The sequence below is a fragment of the Eumetopias jubatus genome, unplaced genomic scaffold (genome assembly GCF_037043125.1).
Source record: "Eumetopias jubatus isolate StellerSeaLion01/CBP00866 unplaced genomic scaffold, mEumJub1_p1.0 scaffold_10, whole genome shotgun sequence".
NCBI classification, from domain to species: Eukaryota; Metazoa; Chordata; class Mammalia; order Carnivora; family Otariidae; genus Eumetopias; species Eumetopias jubatus.
Genome location: NW_028274816.1, coordinates 33,120,102 through 33,135,394, shown reverse-complemented (window position 1 = coordinate 33,135,394; position 15,293 = coordinate 33,120,102). Strand labels below are relative to the sequence as shown.

General features: G+C 45.4%; 1 protein-coding gene across 1 annotated transcript in view; it reads left to right on the top strand.

Annotated features, from left to right (window-relative positions):
- The window catches only part of LOC114199561 (polycystin-1-like protein 2), a 59,805-nt gene extending 48,101 nt beyond the window's left edge, over positions 1-11,704 (top strand). The window contains 6 exon segments of the mRNA XM_088026919.1: positions 1,287-1,414; positions 3,739-3,899; positions 7,668-7,878; positions 9,438-9,539; positions 10,074-10,205; positions 11,594-11,704. Coding sequence (XP_087883045.1) covers positions 1,287-1,414; positions 3,739-3,899; positions 7,668-7,878; positions 9,438-9,539; positions 10,074-10,205; positions 11,594-11,704 — 845 coding nt within the window.
- Positions 11,705-15,293: the final 3,589 nt, after the last annotated feature.

Below are 15,293 nucleotides of genomic sequence, written 5' to 3'. Positions count from 1 at the left end.
GTTGGAGTCTGAAGGCAGCTCATCACCTTGAGCTTCCTGCTCTGGGGAAGGCAGGCTGGGGAGGGGGTGACCTGGTAACAAATAATTTCACCTAAAACAACATTTTACAACTTGTACCTCAACCTACAGGACAAAGTACATTTTACATTATTTTCCAACACACACACACAAAGATACATAACTGAGACAAAAGCTTCAAAAATATATTCCTTCACTACATGCAATATACTCTGATAGTTTGTGTTCTGTTCCATTTCTTTCTCCCCATTTCCCGCCTTCCTCCTCTTTTAACGCTATCAAAATCTATTGAAAACACTGACCCAAAGCTTCCTCAGCTGATAACGAATTTTCCTAAAATTCAACCACCTCTCCTTTAAAAATTAAGCCATTTTTAGTATCAAATTACATTTTTAATAGAGCTAATACATGCCTGTAGTTCTTTAAATTTCAGAATAGTGGAAAGAAAAGTAAAAGGCCTTCAACTTTCATGATCACTGGCCATTGTCAAGTGCTTCTTTTAAATCCTTTTGTGTGTGGGGGGGTATTTGTATCCTTGTGTTCTACTTCTTTTTGCCACCTTTGTGGTTCTTAGGGACCAATTAAGCAGCCTGTCCCCAAACATATCTGACTAAATTATGTGTTTCTACAAATGAGAAATGAGGATTGGGTTTCAGGTCTGGTTGGTTCAAGCAGTCCACTGATATTGGCAAGGACTCAGGTTGTTTGTGTCTCTCCATTCTGACCTTCTCGGGGTTGGCTTTGTCTTCAGAGGCGGTAGCCTTATCAAACTATTTTTTTTAATCATTACTAAAATATCATTACAATACTCCCCCCCAAAATAAGACACATAAATGGATGAAAGAGGATTCAAAAGAAGGCTGAATTTTAGACATACTGGTCAATAGATGAATTGATCTTCAGTGAACTCTCTTTAGGTGAACCAGCTTTAAGTGAGCCAGCCTGGAGTAAATGAATGTTCAGTGAGTGGTGTGATTTGGCTGGAGGTGACTGAGGGCACAAATGGCTGACACCAGATGCAGAGGATAGGGAGTGGCTCTTCCAGCTCAGCTTCCTGCGTCCCCTCTGATATGTCCATTATCTTTGACATCCACTATGTGTCCAGTCTCTCGGGTCTGTGGGTCTGAAGGACCTTTATCTTCTCTTCTGCCCTGGCCAGCCCTCAAAATGCCTGAGTTTTCATCATGCCACTGATGACTTCTGGTCAGAAGTGGTGGCTCTGAGCGGGTGGGTGACCAGGAGTAAGCAGAACATGTTTTGCTTCCCAGGAACCTTCTTTGCACATATGAGCCTGCAGAGCCTGCGCCTGTACCCCTTCACTGACGGCTGGCACCCCTTCGTGCTAGCAGCAGAGGCCATCTACCTCCTGTTCCTCCTCTACTACATGATTTTGCAGGTGAGGTGTAGGCTATGGCTCCATGGGATAGAAGCAGCAGTGTGCCTGTCCCCTCTCACACACGTTCCCCAGAGTGAAGCCTCAAGAAAGGAGAGGGGAGTGTTCTGCTAACCTGTTTGCCATGGCACCCTTTTGGTCCTTCTGCAGTCCTGAGGGCTGACCCAGATCAGGGACCAGCTTTCAGCACCTCTCAGGAACTGAGACTCAGAGCGTAGTCCTTCCTGGGTGGGGAAGGGAGAGGAACTGAGACCTTCCAAAAATTTCAAAGGTAGCTGGCAGTTCACCTGTGGTCCCTGGGAATTAGGAAAAAAAATCCCCTCTGCCAACTTTAAATAGCACCATGTTGCAAAACGAAGGTGCCGATGTTGATAATGACAGTGGTTTGAGGAAGCTGGGAACTCATTTGAAGCTTGGTACATACCCCCGCCCCTGCCCCACCAAAAATGCAAATCAGACATCTTGAAAGGGCCTCCCCATCCCCTGCTCAAGAGCCACAACAACCACTTTGAAGTAAGGATGATACTTTGATTGTTTACCACGTGACAGACATTGTGCGAAGAACCTTGAATGGATTTTCTCCTTTAATACCAGGAGAAAGTTTCTATTGGCTCCACTTCACAGAGTAGGAAGCTGAAGCCCTTCACAGAGTAGGAAGCTGAAACCTAAAGAGACATTAAGGAATTTATCCAAGGCCAAAATTGAATCCAGAAAGTGTGACCCCTGAACTCGACACTCAACCCCTCTGTCGCACCTCAGACTCATAAACCTCGATCCCATGGGGCCTCTGAGCATCACCATTGCAAACCCAACAGGGAACAGTCATCAAATAGCAACCTAAGAACATCAAAGGAGGCCCATCCACCACCCACCCCCCGAGCTCACTCCTCCCCTCCGGATTGCCCTCACCCTCTGCCTGCAGCTGCCACACAACGCTTCTCTCCAAAGCCCTTACATCTTTCTCAAAATGCCACTTAAGCAGTTCTTAAAATCTTCCGCCATCTCCATCCCTTTATAATGGAGGCAAACTTTAGCCTCCTAGCAGCCAAACACAAATCCATTCTCCGTAAGAGTAGTGAGGAGGAGGGAAATAGAACAGAACAGTAGGAAGATTCTCTTTAGTGAGAGGGAAAAACAGGAGGGAGGCCTAGAACTCATACAGCGTAATTCCTTTCGACGTGTGACACCCGATGGGGAAAGAGGATTAAAAACAGTCTCCTGCCAATCTAGAAAACCTCTCCACAAAGGTAGGAAAAAAAAACTACTTTAACAAAATTACTCATTTTTAATTGTGGTAGATAAATATATATAACATAAAATTTACCACTTTAAACATCTTTAAATGTACAGCTCAGTGGCGTTACGTACATTCACATTGTCGTGCAACCATCACTACCATCCATCTCCAGATTTTTTTCCCTCTTACAAAACGGAAACCGTACCTGTTAAATGGTAACTCCCCACTTCCCCCTAAGAAAACAACTTTTCTTATTGAATAAGCATGACACTAGACTGTGATGCACATCCCAGGCAATCCACTAACAGATTCCAAAGACAGAAAGGAGTCTCACCCTTGCATTGCCAGTCAAATAGGACCCATTTTATATACATCCTTAAGATAAACAGTAATTAATCCTCAAGAGGATTTATGGAATCATCTGTCCCACTAGTCCACCCTAAATTCATCCGGTAATTGGGGTGGCCACTTGTGTTTGCTAACTGCCTTTATCAAAAGGAAAAATAAATGTACATGTTCACACTAGAAGGTAATTTTGCAACCTGGAGCCAGGGGCCTACCATTTGGCTTTTACCGTCCCAGGGAAACTGGGAGTGAAGGGCACTACCTTCTTTCCTTTGTGTTCCCACTTCAAAGAGAAAGCTCCCAGGTCCTTTAGAAAAACATTCCTGAGGCTAGTTTAACTTTCAAAAAGATTTATATATGTCTCAAAGAGGCAGAGAAAGATTTCACAATTACAAGTTTTCTAAAGTAAATGCTCTATGAAAGGTGGGGGGTTCTTTCCCATTCCCCAATTTTTTGCATCGGAGATAAATGTTTTTCTTGTTAGATGCTGTATTTACTCTTATGTACCCCCAAATTCTGGTAATGAAAGCAGCCCAAGCTGGTAATGAAAGCAGAGCGGGGGCTGTGCACAAGACAGGGGAGAGGCCCCAGGCACTCTATGGCTTCTTTATTGAGAAGCCTCTCCAGGATACAGTAGGCCCCTGCTGGAGGGTCATCTTGGGGGGTTTGGAGAGCCATGGTGGAAGGGGTAGGGAGGCACAGTTCTGGCTACAGCATTTGGTAGAACCTCCAGCTCCTTTCCTAGGGCAAGCTCATGAGGAAACAGAGGTGGTGCTATTTCCATAGCAAGTGAAATCTTCTGGAGCTGACCATCATCCTGGCCAGCTGGAGTGCCCTGGCGATGTTTGTGAAGAGGGCCATCCTGGCAGAACGTGAAATCCAGTGCTACCGGAACCATGGGGAGGAGTAAGTGGTTCTGCCTTGGCCCCCAACTCCCACACTAGACCTGCTTCCTCCAGCTCTGTGGCCCCAGGGTTGGGGGGGGAGAACCCCCCCCAAGGCGTGGGTTGAAATCTTGTTGACCTTCAGATCACCAGGGTCACTCTTTAAAAACATAACTATAGGGTGCCTGGGTGGCTCAGTTGGTTACGCGACTGCCTTCAGCTCAGGTCATGATCCTGGAGTCCTGGGATCGAGTCCCGCGTCGGGCTCCCTGCTAAGCAGGGAGTCTGCTTCTCCCTCTGACCCTCCCCCTCTCATGCTCTCTCTATCTCATTCTCTCTCTCAAATAAATAAAATCTTAAAAAAAAAAAACAAAAAACATAACTATAGCTACCACTTAGATTCAGGTTTGGGGCCTGACACATCTGCAGTTGAGAGGGCTCTTTAATACAAAATAGAACAATATCTTACTTTTGCAAATCTTACCAAAAAATAAGACCATGTGACACCCTGTGAAGGTCCCTTCCCCAAAGATGTAGTAGCACACCAGTCTGCCTACATCTGCTACTGTTTACATAAAGTGTCCACTCTGCTAGACCAAATGCACTAGCCCACCAGATGCTTGCAAGAACCCACGGCGGTAGATGTTGTTACTACCCGGACATGGGTTTGCCTCTTGGTGGGTGTCGAGCCAAAAGAAAAAAGACAAAAGACCAAGCCAAGAGAGTAGGAAAAGGAAGAATTTTACTTGCAACAAGTAAAGGAGAACACCGAGGATCTTTCCCAAAGCAGTGTCTCCCCAAACCACAAAATTGGGGAAGTTTTAAGGTAAGGGTGAATACATACTCAAAAGGGCTTGTGTGCACAATGGGGAATACAGCATGACATTGGGGCAGAAGTCATCTAAGGGTAACTGAGTCCAGGTGGAAGTCACTAGGGCTGGCAAAGTTCAGCATTATCATTTCCCTGGCTTTAGCTGGTCTGGTATCTGAGTACTCAAGGGGGTTTAGATCCTGCAACGAGAACTCAAGAATGTACATCAGGTCAATCTTGGCTTTGTTTTAGCACAGATTGTCCCTGATATGATCAGACTATCTCCTGGCCTGATAATGGCTGTTTTATTCTTACATTCATTCACAAGATGGCTGGGGGCCTAAAATGACTTCCTATGTCAAGAAAGCTAGGTCTTTCTGTTTCTGGGGACCCCTAACTCTTTCTGCTTACATTAACAATATTCCATTTTACAAATAAAGAAATTGAAGGGATGCTTGGGTAGCTCAGTGGGTTAAGCATCTGCCTTCGGCTCAGGTCATGATCCCGGGATCCTGGGATCGAGTCCCATATCTGGCTCCTTGCTCAGTGGGGAGCCTGCTTCTCCCTCTGCCTGCTGCTCTCCCTGCTTGTTCTCTCTGACAAATAAAAACATACATACATATATACAATCTTTAAAAAAAAAAAAAAAAAAGGAAAGAAATTAAAGCTCACAGAGGTAACTTCCCCAAGCCACAGAGCTAAAAGGTGGCAGAGAAGTAATTTAAACCTAGCTTATGTGAGGGGCTCAGTCAGTACAGCATGCAACTCTTGATCTTGGGATTGTAAATTCAAGCCTCATGTTGGGTGTAGAGATTACCTAAAATAAAATCCTTAAAGGGTACCTGGCTGGCTCAGTCAGTAGAACATGCGACTCTTAATCTCAAGATCATGAGTTTGAGCCCTATGTTGGGTGTAGAGATTACTTAAAATCTTAAAATTTGTTTAAAAACCCCAAAAACCTAGCTTGTGTGTCTCTAGGATCGCAATCCTTCAAACCATTGTGTTTCTTGACTCACCCACTAATTTTATTGATATGGATAATATTTATTCATTCTTGGATGCTGTACACTGTTATAAAAACACCACTTTAAAAGCATTATTTCATCTACTTTAATCTTCCCCAGATTTCTGAAAGATAGAATTATGAACATCTTTTTTTTGTTTTTTTACAGATAAGGAGTTGAGGCTCAGAAAGGATGTCTGTCCAAGGTCAGAGAATTTGGAAATGGAAATGCAGGGCCTGTAATTTGAACTCTGCATTCCTAACCTATACCCTAGGCTGGGTCATTTAGCTCACAGACCTTCACTGAGCTCTAAATGGCATGAGAGAGGGTTAGGTATTTTAAAAGAGGCAGGAAAAAGGTGCTGCAGGAGCCAAAGGAGGAAGCAGCCATCCATACCAGCAGCCCCAGTCTGCTCAAAGGGAAGGAAGATTCTGGAAGGCAGGAGATTAGGTAGAAGGGTAGCTTTCATTCAGGCATTATAAATGTATATTAAATGCTTTTACAACCTTGAGATCATGTAATTTTTTTCCATAATGATGAAGGAGAGTTGGAAGAAAGGCAGGCAGGGACAAGGGGCCCCACCCTAAGAGGAAACCACCTTTAAAAGGATTTTACACCACCCTGGAAGGAGCCCTCCACCCTTTCCCACAGATGGATGACAAAAACCTGATTGGATGACAGGAACATGGAGGGTTCCTCAGATTAAAACAGCTGACAACAAGCCCATCAAGACCCCTAGACTTAGAAACTCCAGCGGCAAGCCTCTCAGGGCCCCTCCCTCTTCAGGAGCTTTGTATTATCACTTTACTATTGCTTAATAAACTTTGCTTTGCTGCCCACCACTCTTTGTCTGGTCTACCTCTTCATTCTTCGAAGTGGTGTGGTCAAGAATCACAGGCACCAAGGGAAAAAGGAAATCCTTTAACAATAACCTCTTCTCCATCTATGTCACCAGATATAGGTCTACTCCATTTTACTTTTTTCTTTTTTTTTTTTACGTGGGCTCCATGCTCAGCATGGAGCCCAACATGGGGCTTGAACACATAAGCCTGAGATCAAGACCTGAGCTGAGATCAAGAGTGGGACGCTTAGCCGACTGAGCTGCTCAGGCACCCTTAGTTCTATGTCATTTTAACAATACACCAATATTAAGACTGAATTAAAAGTGCAAATACAGGAAGTGAAGGGAATGAAGGGCAGGGTGGGAGGGCAGGAAGGACCCAGACTTTGGAATCAGACATGCCTGGATTCCAACTCTCATTCTTTCACCACTAGTTAGGTCACTAGCTCTGTGACCTTGTGCCAACTCTTCGTCCTTATCTGTAAAACAGAGACAGCAATACTTACCTCATCCAGTGGTCTTGAAGGTCAGTTGAGACAATGCAGTTGAGGTTTATTAGGTCCTTACTTAGCACAGAAAGTGAGTGATACTTCCATCCTTCCTTCAAATGCAAGAGCAGTGCAGACATACACTCAAGACAAGTGTGAGGGACGATGTGGCATCTAGGGAACCCGAGCCAGGAGAGGAGGCTCACAGAATGCCCTCACTTCCATCCTCTTGACACTGGGAGGATTTCCATAGCTCTGCAGCCATTAACCAAAAATGCTAGGAAATGGTCCCATGACTACCATCAACATCATCATCCCTATCATAGGCATCATCTTCACCATCATTCTTACCACCATCACCATCAGCCCTATCATTATCACCATCATCACCACCACCATTACCTCCATCATCATTATCGTCATCCATATCATAACCATCATCACCACCATCACCATCATCACCAGCTCATCATTACCTAGCTGGGGAGATTGGACCAGTTCTATCTCCCAGACCTACTGTGGGAAGTGATGGCCTCTGAGATCATAATAAATCTAATCCTGCATCCTGGGCTGAACTGAGGCCAAATGAGCTCTGGCTGAGCTTCTCATAGTCTCTGAGACCCAGTCTCCCGTTTTGGTCCCACAGGGGTATCAGTTTCAGTGAGACAGCAGCGGCTGATGTTGCCCTTGGCTACATTATTGCCTTCCTGGTGTTGCTGTCCACAGTGAAGCTTTGGCATCTGCTCAGGTTGAACCCCAAAATGAATATGATCACTTCAGCCCTACGCCGTGCTTGGGGGGACATTTCAGGCTTTATCATCATCATCCTTATCATGCTTCTGGCTTACTCCATTGCAGTGAGTGGCTCCTTCGGTGAAACCTTCAGGGCTGGTCTCCTTGGAAGCACAGGCTTCTCAGTGGTGGGGGGTTGGAGGGTTAGGGTAAGAAGACTTTGGTACCTGAGGGAGATGGTGGAGCTTCTGAGTCCAGGGCTTTTTAGATGGGAGCTCATAAACTGGCCACCCCAAATGGCAAAGGCTGGAGACCTCAGTTGGGTAAGAGTGAGGGGGTATAGTCTCTAAGACAGAAAGGGCTGACTACCTCCAATAAAGGATTCCTTTCTGTATCTAGACCCTGCCTGGATGTGTCAGTTCTCCTAAGATCCCAATTGCGCAGACATGCACAGAACATTCCCTCTGTGTTGGGGGATGTGGAGATGAATTGGGCAGAGAAGGGGAAGTGAGGACAGACACATCTGTAGACTATGTCACTGCTCGATGCCTTACACATGAGGCATGAACTTAATAGGGCCAAAAATCATTTCATTCAGTCCCTTGACACTGAGAGCTTTTTGGCAATCACATCTCTTTTGTGAATGAAAAAAATATTGCGTTATCAACTCTTTTATTATCAATTAATGTGGGAAACAAAGACCCTCTGCCAAATTTTGATCTCCATCTAAATATGCCCCCATCCTCTCCAAGTCCATATTCCCCAGAATACCATGGCTCCCACTCCTCTGTGACCCTTCACCCAATCCTGACCCACTCCCTACCCCAAGCCCTCTCCCAGTTCTTGCCTTGGCCCACCCAGCCTCCTATTCCACCATCCCCGACCTCCATAGCACCCAGTGGTCCCTCTTATCCCAGTCCCACTCCCTCTCTAACCCTTTCCACATTCCGCCTCCTCTTCCTGTCCCTATCACCTCAACCCTGACTCCCTACTCTCTGACCCTACTCCATCTTCTCCTCTCCCCCTGAGAAATCGGGTGAGGTGGGTTGATGCAGTGATGGAGGGCATATGCTAAAAAGCTGAAGTCTGATTTTATAAAAAATTCTCCACCCGACCCCTCAATTCAAATGGATTTATTCAGTCCTCCATCTGCAGTGCAGGAGCTGCAGGGATACTGCAGTGTCCTCTGGGACCAGAGGTCACCAACTCAGAGCCAAGGGAGTGCCTGGCCTGCCTGACACAATAGTGGAAATCTTTGGGGGGAAGGGTGCTGTGGTGAGGAGGAACTCATCAATGGTGGGGGGCGGGTAAGGCCGGGTAAGGCCCTGTCCAGGCAGAAGCCTGATGTTATCCAACCCAACTCCCCCAGAGCAAAGGTTAGGGCCTCAAAGAGCCCAGTTTCATCACTGAGTCTTAGAGCAGTCATCTGAGTGAACACAATAGTGCCTGAGCCCCCAAAGTGCGTATGCATCCCTTACAGAACTGGGTATGTACATACACCCACTTGCAAGCCCCTGTAGGTACCAAAAGTAGGTACAGCCAGGCCAAGGATGTGGCTGACCCAGAACACTGTCTCTGCTGTCAATCAATAGGCGTTGGGCGTGGGGCGGGGAGGTCACTTTCTGAAAGAAACCTGAAAGAAACAGGTTTCTTTCTCTGTTCACGAGGACTCTTTCCATAACAGTCAAAGTTAATATTTGGTTGGAAACTCCATTCCTACAAAACCCTCTTTGATGCAGCAGAAACGATGATCAGCCTTCAGCTAGGAATCTTTAACTATGAGGAGGTAATGGGGTGTGGTGTGGTGGGGGTGGGGGACATAGACACTGCCATCTACACCAAGCCTTTATGAAAATTAGAAAAAGCACCCTCCTGAAATGCCTCCTCCTGGGTGAATGTTACCCCTTGGGTCCGTGGCTTGGTAAGCACAGGGCAACTTTGGACAAATAAAATTGTTTCCCTTCCTCTAGGCAGACAGCCCCATACTAGGGCCCATAGCTTGCCCTGGGGACCCCAGCTTATGGGAGAACAACAGGCACTGGCTACTCAGGAGAGGGCTGTGCTGGGAGGTCTCTAGAAGGGAATGCTCCTGGCCCTAGCCAGGAATGGTAGCCATATTTGGAAATGGTGGCAGTAGGGAGTAGGGGATGCGGTCCTTTTTCTCTCCTAGCAGCTCTTGAGAGCACTGCCCGGCAGAAGGGGACCTTCCTGGTCCCAGGCTCTGCCTAGTCTGGGAACCAGTTTTCCCTCAAAGAGTGCCTAGGGGAAGTGGCCATTAGGGCACAGGACTCCTGGGGGTGACTGGCTTTCTTCCCCACAGGTCCTAGACTACAGCCCAGTGCTTGGCTCCTTCCTGATTGGGTCTTGCATCATTTTCATGACATTTGTGGTGCTGAATCTATTTATCTCTGTCATCCTGGTGGCCTTCAATGAGGAGCAAAAATATGATCAGGTGAGTCCCTTTGGCCTATTTTTCAACAGCCACTGACCTTGAACTAGGAAGAGACTGAGCAGCATTAGACATTAAGGGGATGTGAGAGACCACTGTAGCCCAAAGCCCTCATTTCATGGCGGGGGGGGGGGGGAACAGGTGCAGAAGGAGGAAATTACTTCCCTAAGATGCCAAGCAAATGAAGAGCAGACTAGAATCAGGTCTCCTGATTCCCAAGGTGGCACTCCCACTCATGACCACAGTAATTCTCAGCCTTACTTCTACATTAGAATCATGTGGGGGCTTTTGGGACGTCTGCTGCTGCACTGAGACCAATAAACACAAAATCCCTGGGGGGAATGAGTCAAACACCGTTATTTTTGAAATCTTCCCATGTGATTTTTACACACAGCCAAGTCTGAGAACCTGTTAAAAAATTATTAAAGCAGATAACTTAGGTGATATAAACTTGAACACTTCATGAAGTGGACACTCTCCATTCAGAAAAGTACAAAGGGGGTGGAAGGCAGGAAGCTTTTACAGGATAAATAATAAAGAACAAGGAAGAGGAAAAATATATATATATCTGATTGGCTAGGGCTGCACAGTCAACCTTGTTTGGGGAGAGACAGAAAAGAAAATAAGTATAGAGCCCAGAGGTCGCTTGGTGTCTGGGGACCGGCTGAACTGATATACTGAATTCTGGGCAAGGAAGCATTTACAGGGACACAAAAGTTCTGTAAGCTTCGGTTTGCTGTCATGGCATGCCAGGCAGGAGCAGCTCCATCTTGGGCCTGGAAATTTATTTCAACAAGTCATATGGTAACTAGTTTAAATTTTGAGAAGCCAGCAAACGATTTCCCAAAGTGGCTGCACCATTTCGCTTTCCCAGCAGCAATGCACAAGGGTCTTTGCACATAAATTCCTAAGAGCCTCCGTTGGGGGTGGGTAGAGGGAATTTTATTCTCATCACAGGGGAAGAAGGGACCTCCTGGGGATAAAGGTGGGAGCATACACCCTTGGGATGCCCAGAAGAAGGGGACTCCCAACACAAAATTGGCTCTAAATACTCAAGTGACTTTGGGGCGCCTGGGTGGCTCAGTTGTTGAGCGTCTGCCTTCGGCTCAGGTCATGATCCCAGGGTCCTGGGATCGAGCCCCGCATCGGGCTCCCTGCTCAGCGGGGAGTCTGCTTCTCTTCTCCCTCTCCCACTTCTCCTGCTTGTGTTCCTGCTCTTGCTATCTCTCTCTCTCTCTGTCAAATAAATAAATAAATAAAATCTTAAAAAATAAATACTCAAGTGACTTTGGCAGAGACCAAATAAAACCATGGTTTCCCCTTAGAAAGAAAGAGAAGCCCCCAAAGAGGATGGTTCTATGTACATCACATGGTTCTTTTTCCCTCTTCAGCTGTCGGAGGAAGGAGAGATTGTTGATTTGTTGCTGATGAAAATACTTGGTTTCCTGGGTATTAAATGTAAAAAAGAGGAGCCTGGAAACAGCAGTGAGCAGCCCAAGTAGCGGTCAGAGGTCTGGTCCCCTCCACCTGTACCAGCTGCACCCAAGGGTTAAGGTCTTCATCTACACATAAGCATCTGTAGAGGGGGGAAGGCCAGAGCCTCAGACCTATGTTTATTGGTGATTCTACAGTCTCTCTGTATGTTTTCCTGTGTGCATAGAAAAGTCACCAAGCCTGGCAAGTGAAAAAGTAAGAAAAATATATATACAGATATGTGCGATTGCCACTACTGTAATAGACTGTTTGTTCAAATGTATTTCATTCTAGAAATAAAACAAATATTGTCTGGAGTTTGGGAAAAATAATCTCTATGGACTATTTCATCTTCTTGGTTGGTGAGGGGTTGCTTCTGAATGATTCTAGTTCAGGGTTTCTCAAACTGTGTCCAAGAGATATTAATGGCTACAGTTGCCAGAACAAAGTACCACAAACTAGGTGGCTTAAAATACCATATATTTATGGCCTGCATTCTGGAGGACAGAAGCCCAAAATCAAGGTGTCAAGGGGGGCATGTTCTCACCAAGACTCTGGAGAAGAGTCTTCTCTTCCAGCTTCTGGTGTCCTTTGGTGTTCCTTGGCTTGAAGATGCGTCATTCTAATCTCTGTGTCGTCACATGGCCTTCTTCCTTGTGTCTGTCCCTGTGTTTCTCTTCCTCTTATAAGTTCTCTAGTCATACTGGGTTGAGGGCCCAACCTACTCCATTATGACCTCATCTTAACTAGTTACATCTGCAACAACCCTATTTCCAATTTTGATCACATTTTCAGTATTGGGGGTTAGGACTTCAACATATCTCTTTAGAAAACAAAATTCAACGTAACAGGTGTCATTCCCTCAGAAATGTTTCTGAATCAAATAAATGTGAGAAACACATTTGTATAAAAGGTTATACAATTCTTTGGTATGGGAATTTTTAATATGCTAAACGGGCACTGTAGTCTCCTGGGATGAGATGAGCACAAGAGATAAAGTGTATAATGACTCCCAAACCTTTCTGACCCAGGCATCCAATACTGCAGCACCTCAGTCAGAGCTAGTGTTCCTTAGATGATACTTTGGGAATTGCTGATCTACACCAGTGGTTCACAACCTTGGCTGCATGCTAGCATCCCCGGACTTCATTCCAATACATCAGAACCTCTGGGCTAGGACCCAGGCAACAATAGTTTTAAAGCCTCCCCAGGTGATTCCAATGCACAGTCAGACTTGATAACCATGCTCTAAATTCTGAGAACCACAGATCTAGATTATAAAAGGCTTTCAGGTGTCTGTGTGGATAAGGGCACATTTCCCCTCCCCCATGCAGGGGACACACCTCCCATATCCTCTCCAGCTCACCCGTCTGGTCCCTCCTCCTCACATACCTTCGGAAACATCCTCCAGGCTGCCTGCCTGGTTCCATCCCATATTTTCTTCCTTGCTGTCAGAACTCAACTTCGTTCAGGTAGACCTCTACCCCTTTCCCACATGACTCATGGGAAGGTTACCCTGTAGCTACCTAAGGTAAATACTGATTTGTCTTAGTAATAATAATCCATTTCCCTTGGTGTGAGGATTTTAGGGTAGTCACATGACCCAGTTCCGGCCAATGAAAACTGAAGTCCCCAGGACACTTCCTGGAAAGGTCTACTTGCTAATAAAAAGAGACACATAGACATGGGGTCTTATGCTGCTAGATATTGTCTGGTCTGAACAAGACTTCTGGAACTTTGGCAGCTACCTTGAGACCATGGGGAGCAATCCGAAGCAGAGCAGAAAGATGAGAGGAACATGAATGCTTGATGACTGACTTAATCAACCCTGGAGCTGAACTATTGTCTTCTATCTGGATGAGAGCCTCAATGTTTTTTTATGACAGGTGAATCCGCATCCCGCCCTGACCAAAAAAACAAAAAAACAAACAAACAAACAAAAAACCACACCCAGGATCCTTTATAAAGAGCCACACAACATTGAACATACACAAAACCTTGGGGATTTCATCATCTTCTATCCAACCAAAAGCCCATCATCTATTCTTTATTGTGTCATGTATGAACATGAGTTACATGTGCAGAGATGTTCATCAAATAACCCATGGCAAGGTGTACACACATGTCCCAATAGACTGGTACAGAGACCTACCCAGATATGTACAGTCTGGGTTTTTTTTTTTAAGATTTTATTTATTTATGAGGGAGAGGGGGAAGGGGAGGGGGAGAGCGAGGGAGAGAGAATGAGCCAGGGTATAGGCAGAGGGAGAAGCAGACTCCTTGCTGAGCAGGGAGCCTGACTCAGGGCTCAATCCCACGACCCCAGGATCATGACCTGAGTCGAAGGCAGACGCTTAACCAACTGAGCCACCCAGGTGCCCCCATACAGTCTCTTTTAAATAGGAAAAGTTCTAAGATCTGGAGAAGTTGTAAGTTCTTCATCTCTCTCATCTTTCCCATCTACTCTCCACTCCTTTACTGACTGTAAATACCAAATTGGCAACTCCTTCAATTATAGTTATGAGAGAAAAAAAAAGTTTAACAAGATGAGTGCGCCCCTTCTGAGACACCTGAAAGAAAACACCACATGCAATTTTCAGGTGTCTGTACCAAATGTGCTATGAGATGACCTTTCAAATCTCAAGCCATGGATGTTACAAAGATTATCAGTTATGAAAAAAAAAATTTTTTATTATCCTAATGCTTATTAGATTAAAAAAAATGACACATTTCCTATTGTTTTGGTGGAAGGGCATGTGATATGGTCCACAGACTGATATGTGACCTTGTTCTTCCCACCAAATGCATTAGTCGAGCTGGAAACAAATATTTTAGGGAATGGTTTGCAGTATGCTATGTTGGCTTATAATGAAACAACAATAAAACAGCATATTGACATTGAAGCTAGCCAAGATCTGGAGTTTGGAAAAGACCACTGTGAGCCAGTCAGCTTCCCAAATGGAGGCACAAAGAACAGAACTTAAGAGAAGTTGACTGTGAATCCGATTAGAGGTCAAGTCCTGCTACTGCCACCTAATAGCTGCTTAAGCTATAAATGCTTTCCTCATTCTACTCTTGGGCAAGTCATTTAACCTTTCTGAGCCTCCAGTTCCTCACCTATGAAATGAAAGTAATACCTATCAGAAAGCGGTTTGGAGATTAAAAAGGTAATGTTTGGGGCACCTGGGTGGCTCAGTTGTTAAGTGTCTGCCTTCCTCTCAGGTCATGATCCCAGCCTGCCTTCTCCCTCTCCAGCTCCCCCTGTTGGTGTTTCCTCTTTTGCTGTCTCTGTCAAATAAATAAATAAAATACATAAAAAGGTAATGTTTGCACAGACCCTGGCACATACCAAGGGAAAGGAAAATGGAGCATGACAGCCCTTGCAAGCCACTGCACAGATGTGCTGACAGTGCCCCTTTTATGAGTGGGGTGGAAGATCAGTGTAACAACATGAATCTCCCAAACATCCCTGCACACACTCACATCACTTTAAGTTGCCCACCCTGTAATAATGAGGATGTGGAGCTTGATGTGTTTTTCACTCTGGTGTTTCTTTGCTGATTCCTGCCCACTCCATAAAATTTGTGTTGAAGGTGAGGTCTTTCCCAGAACTTAATT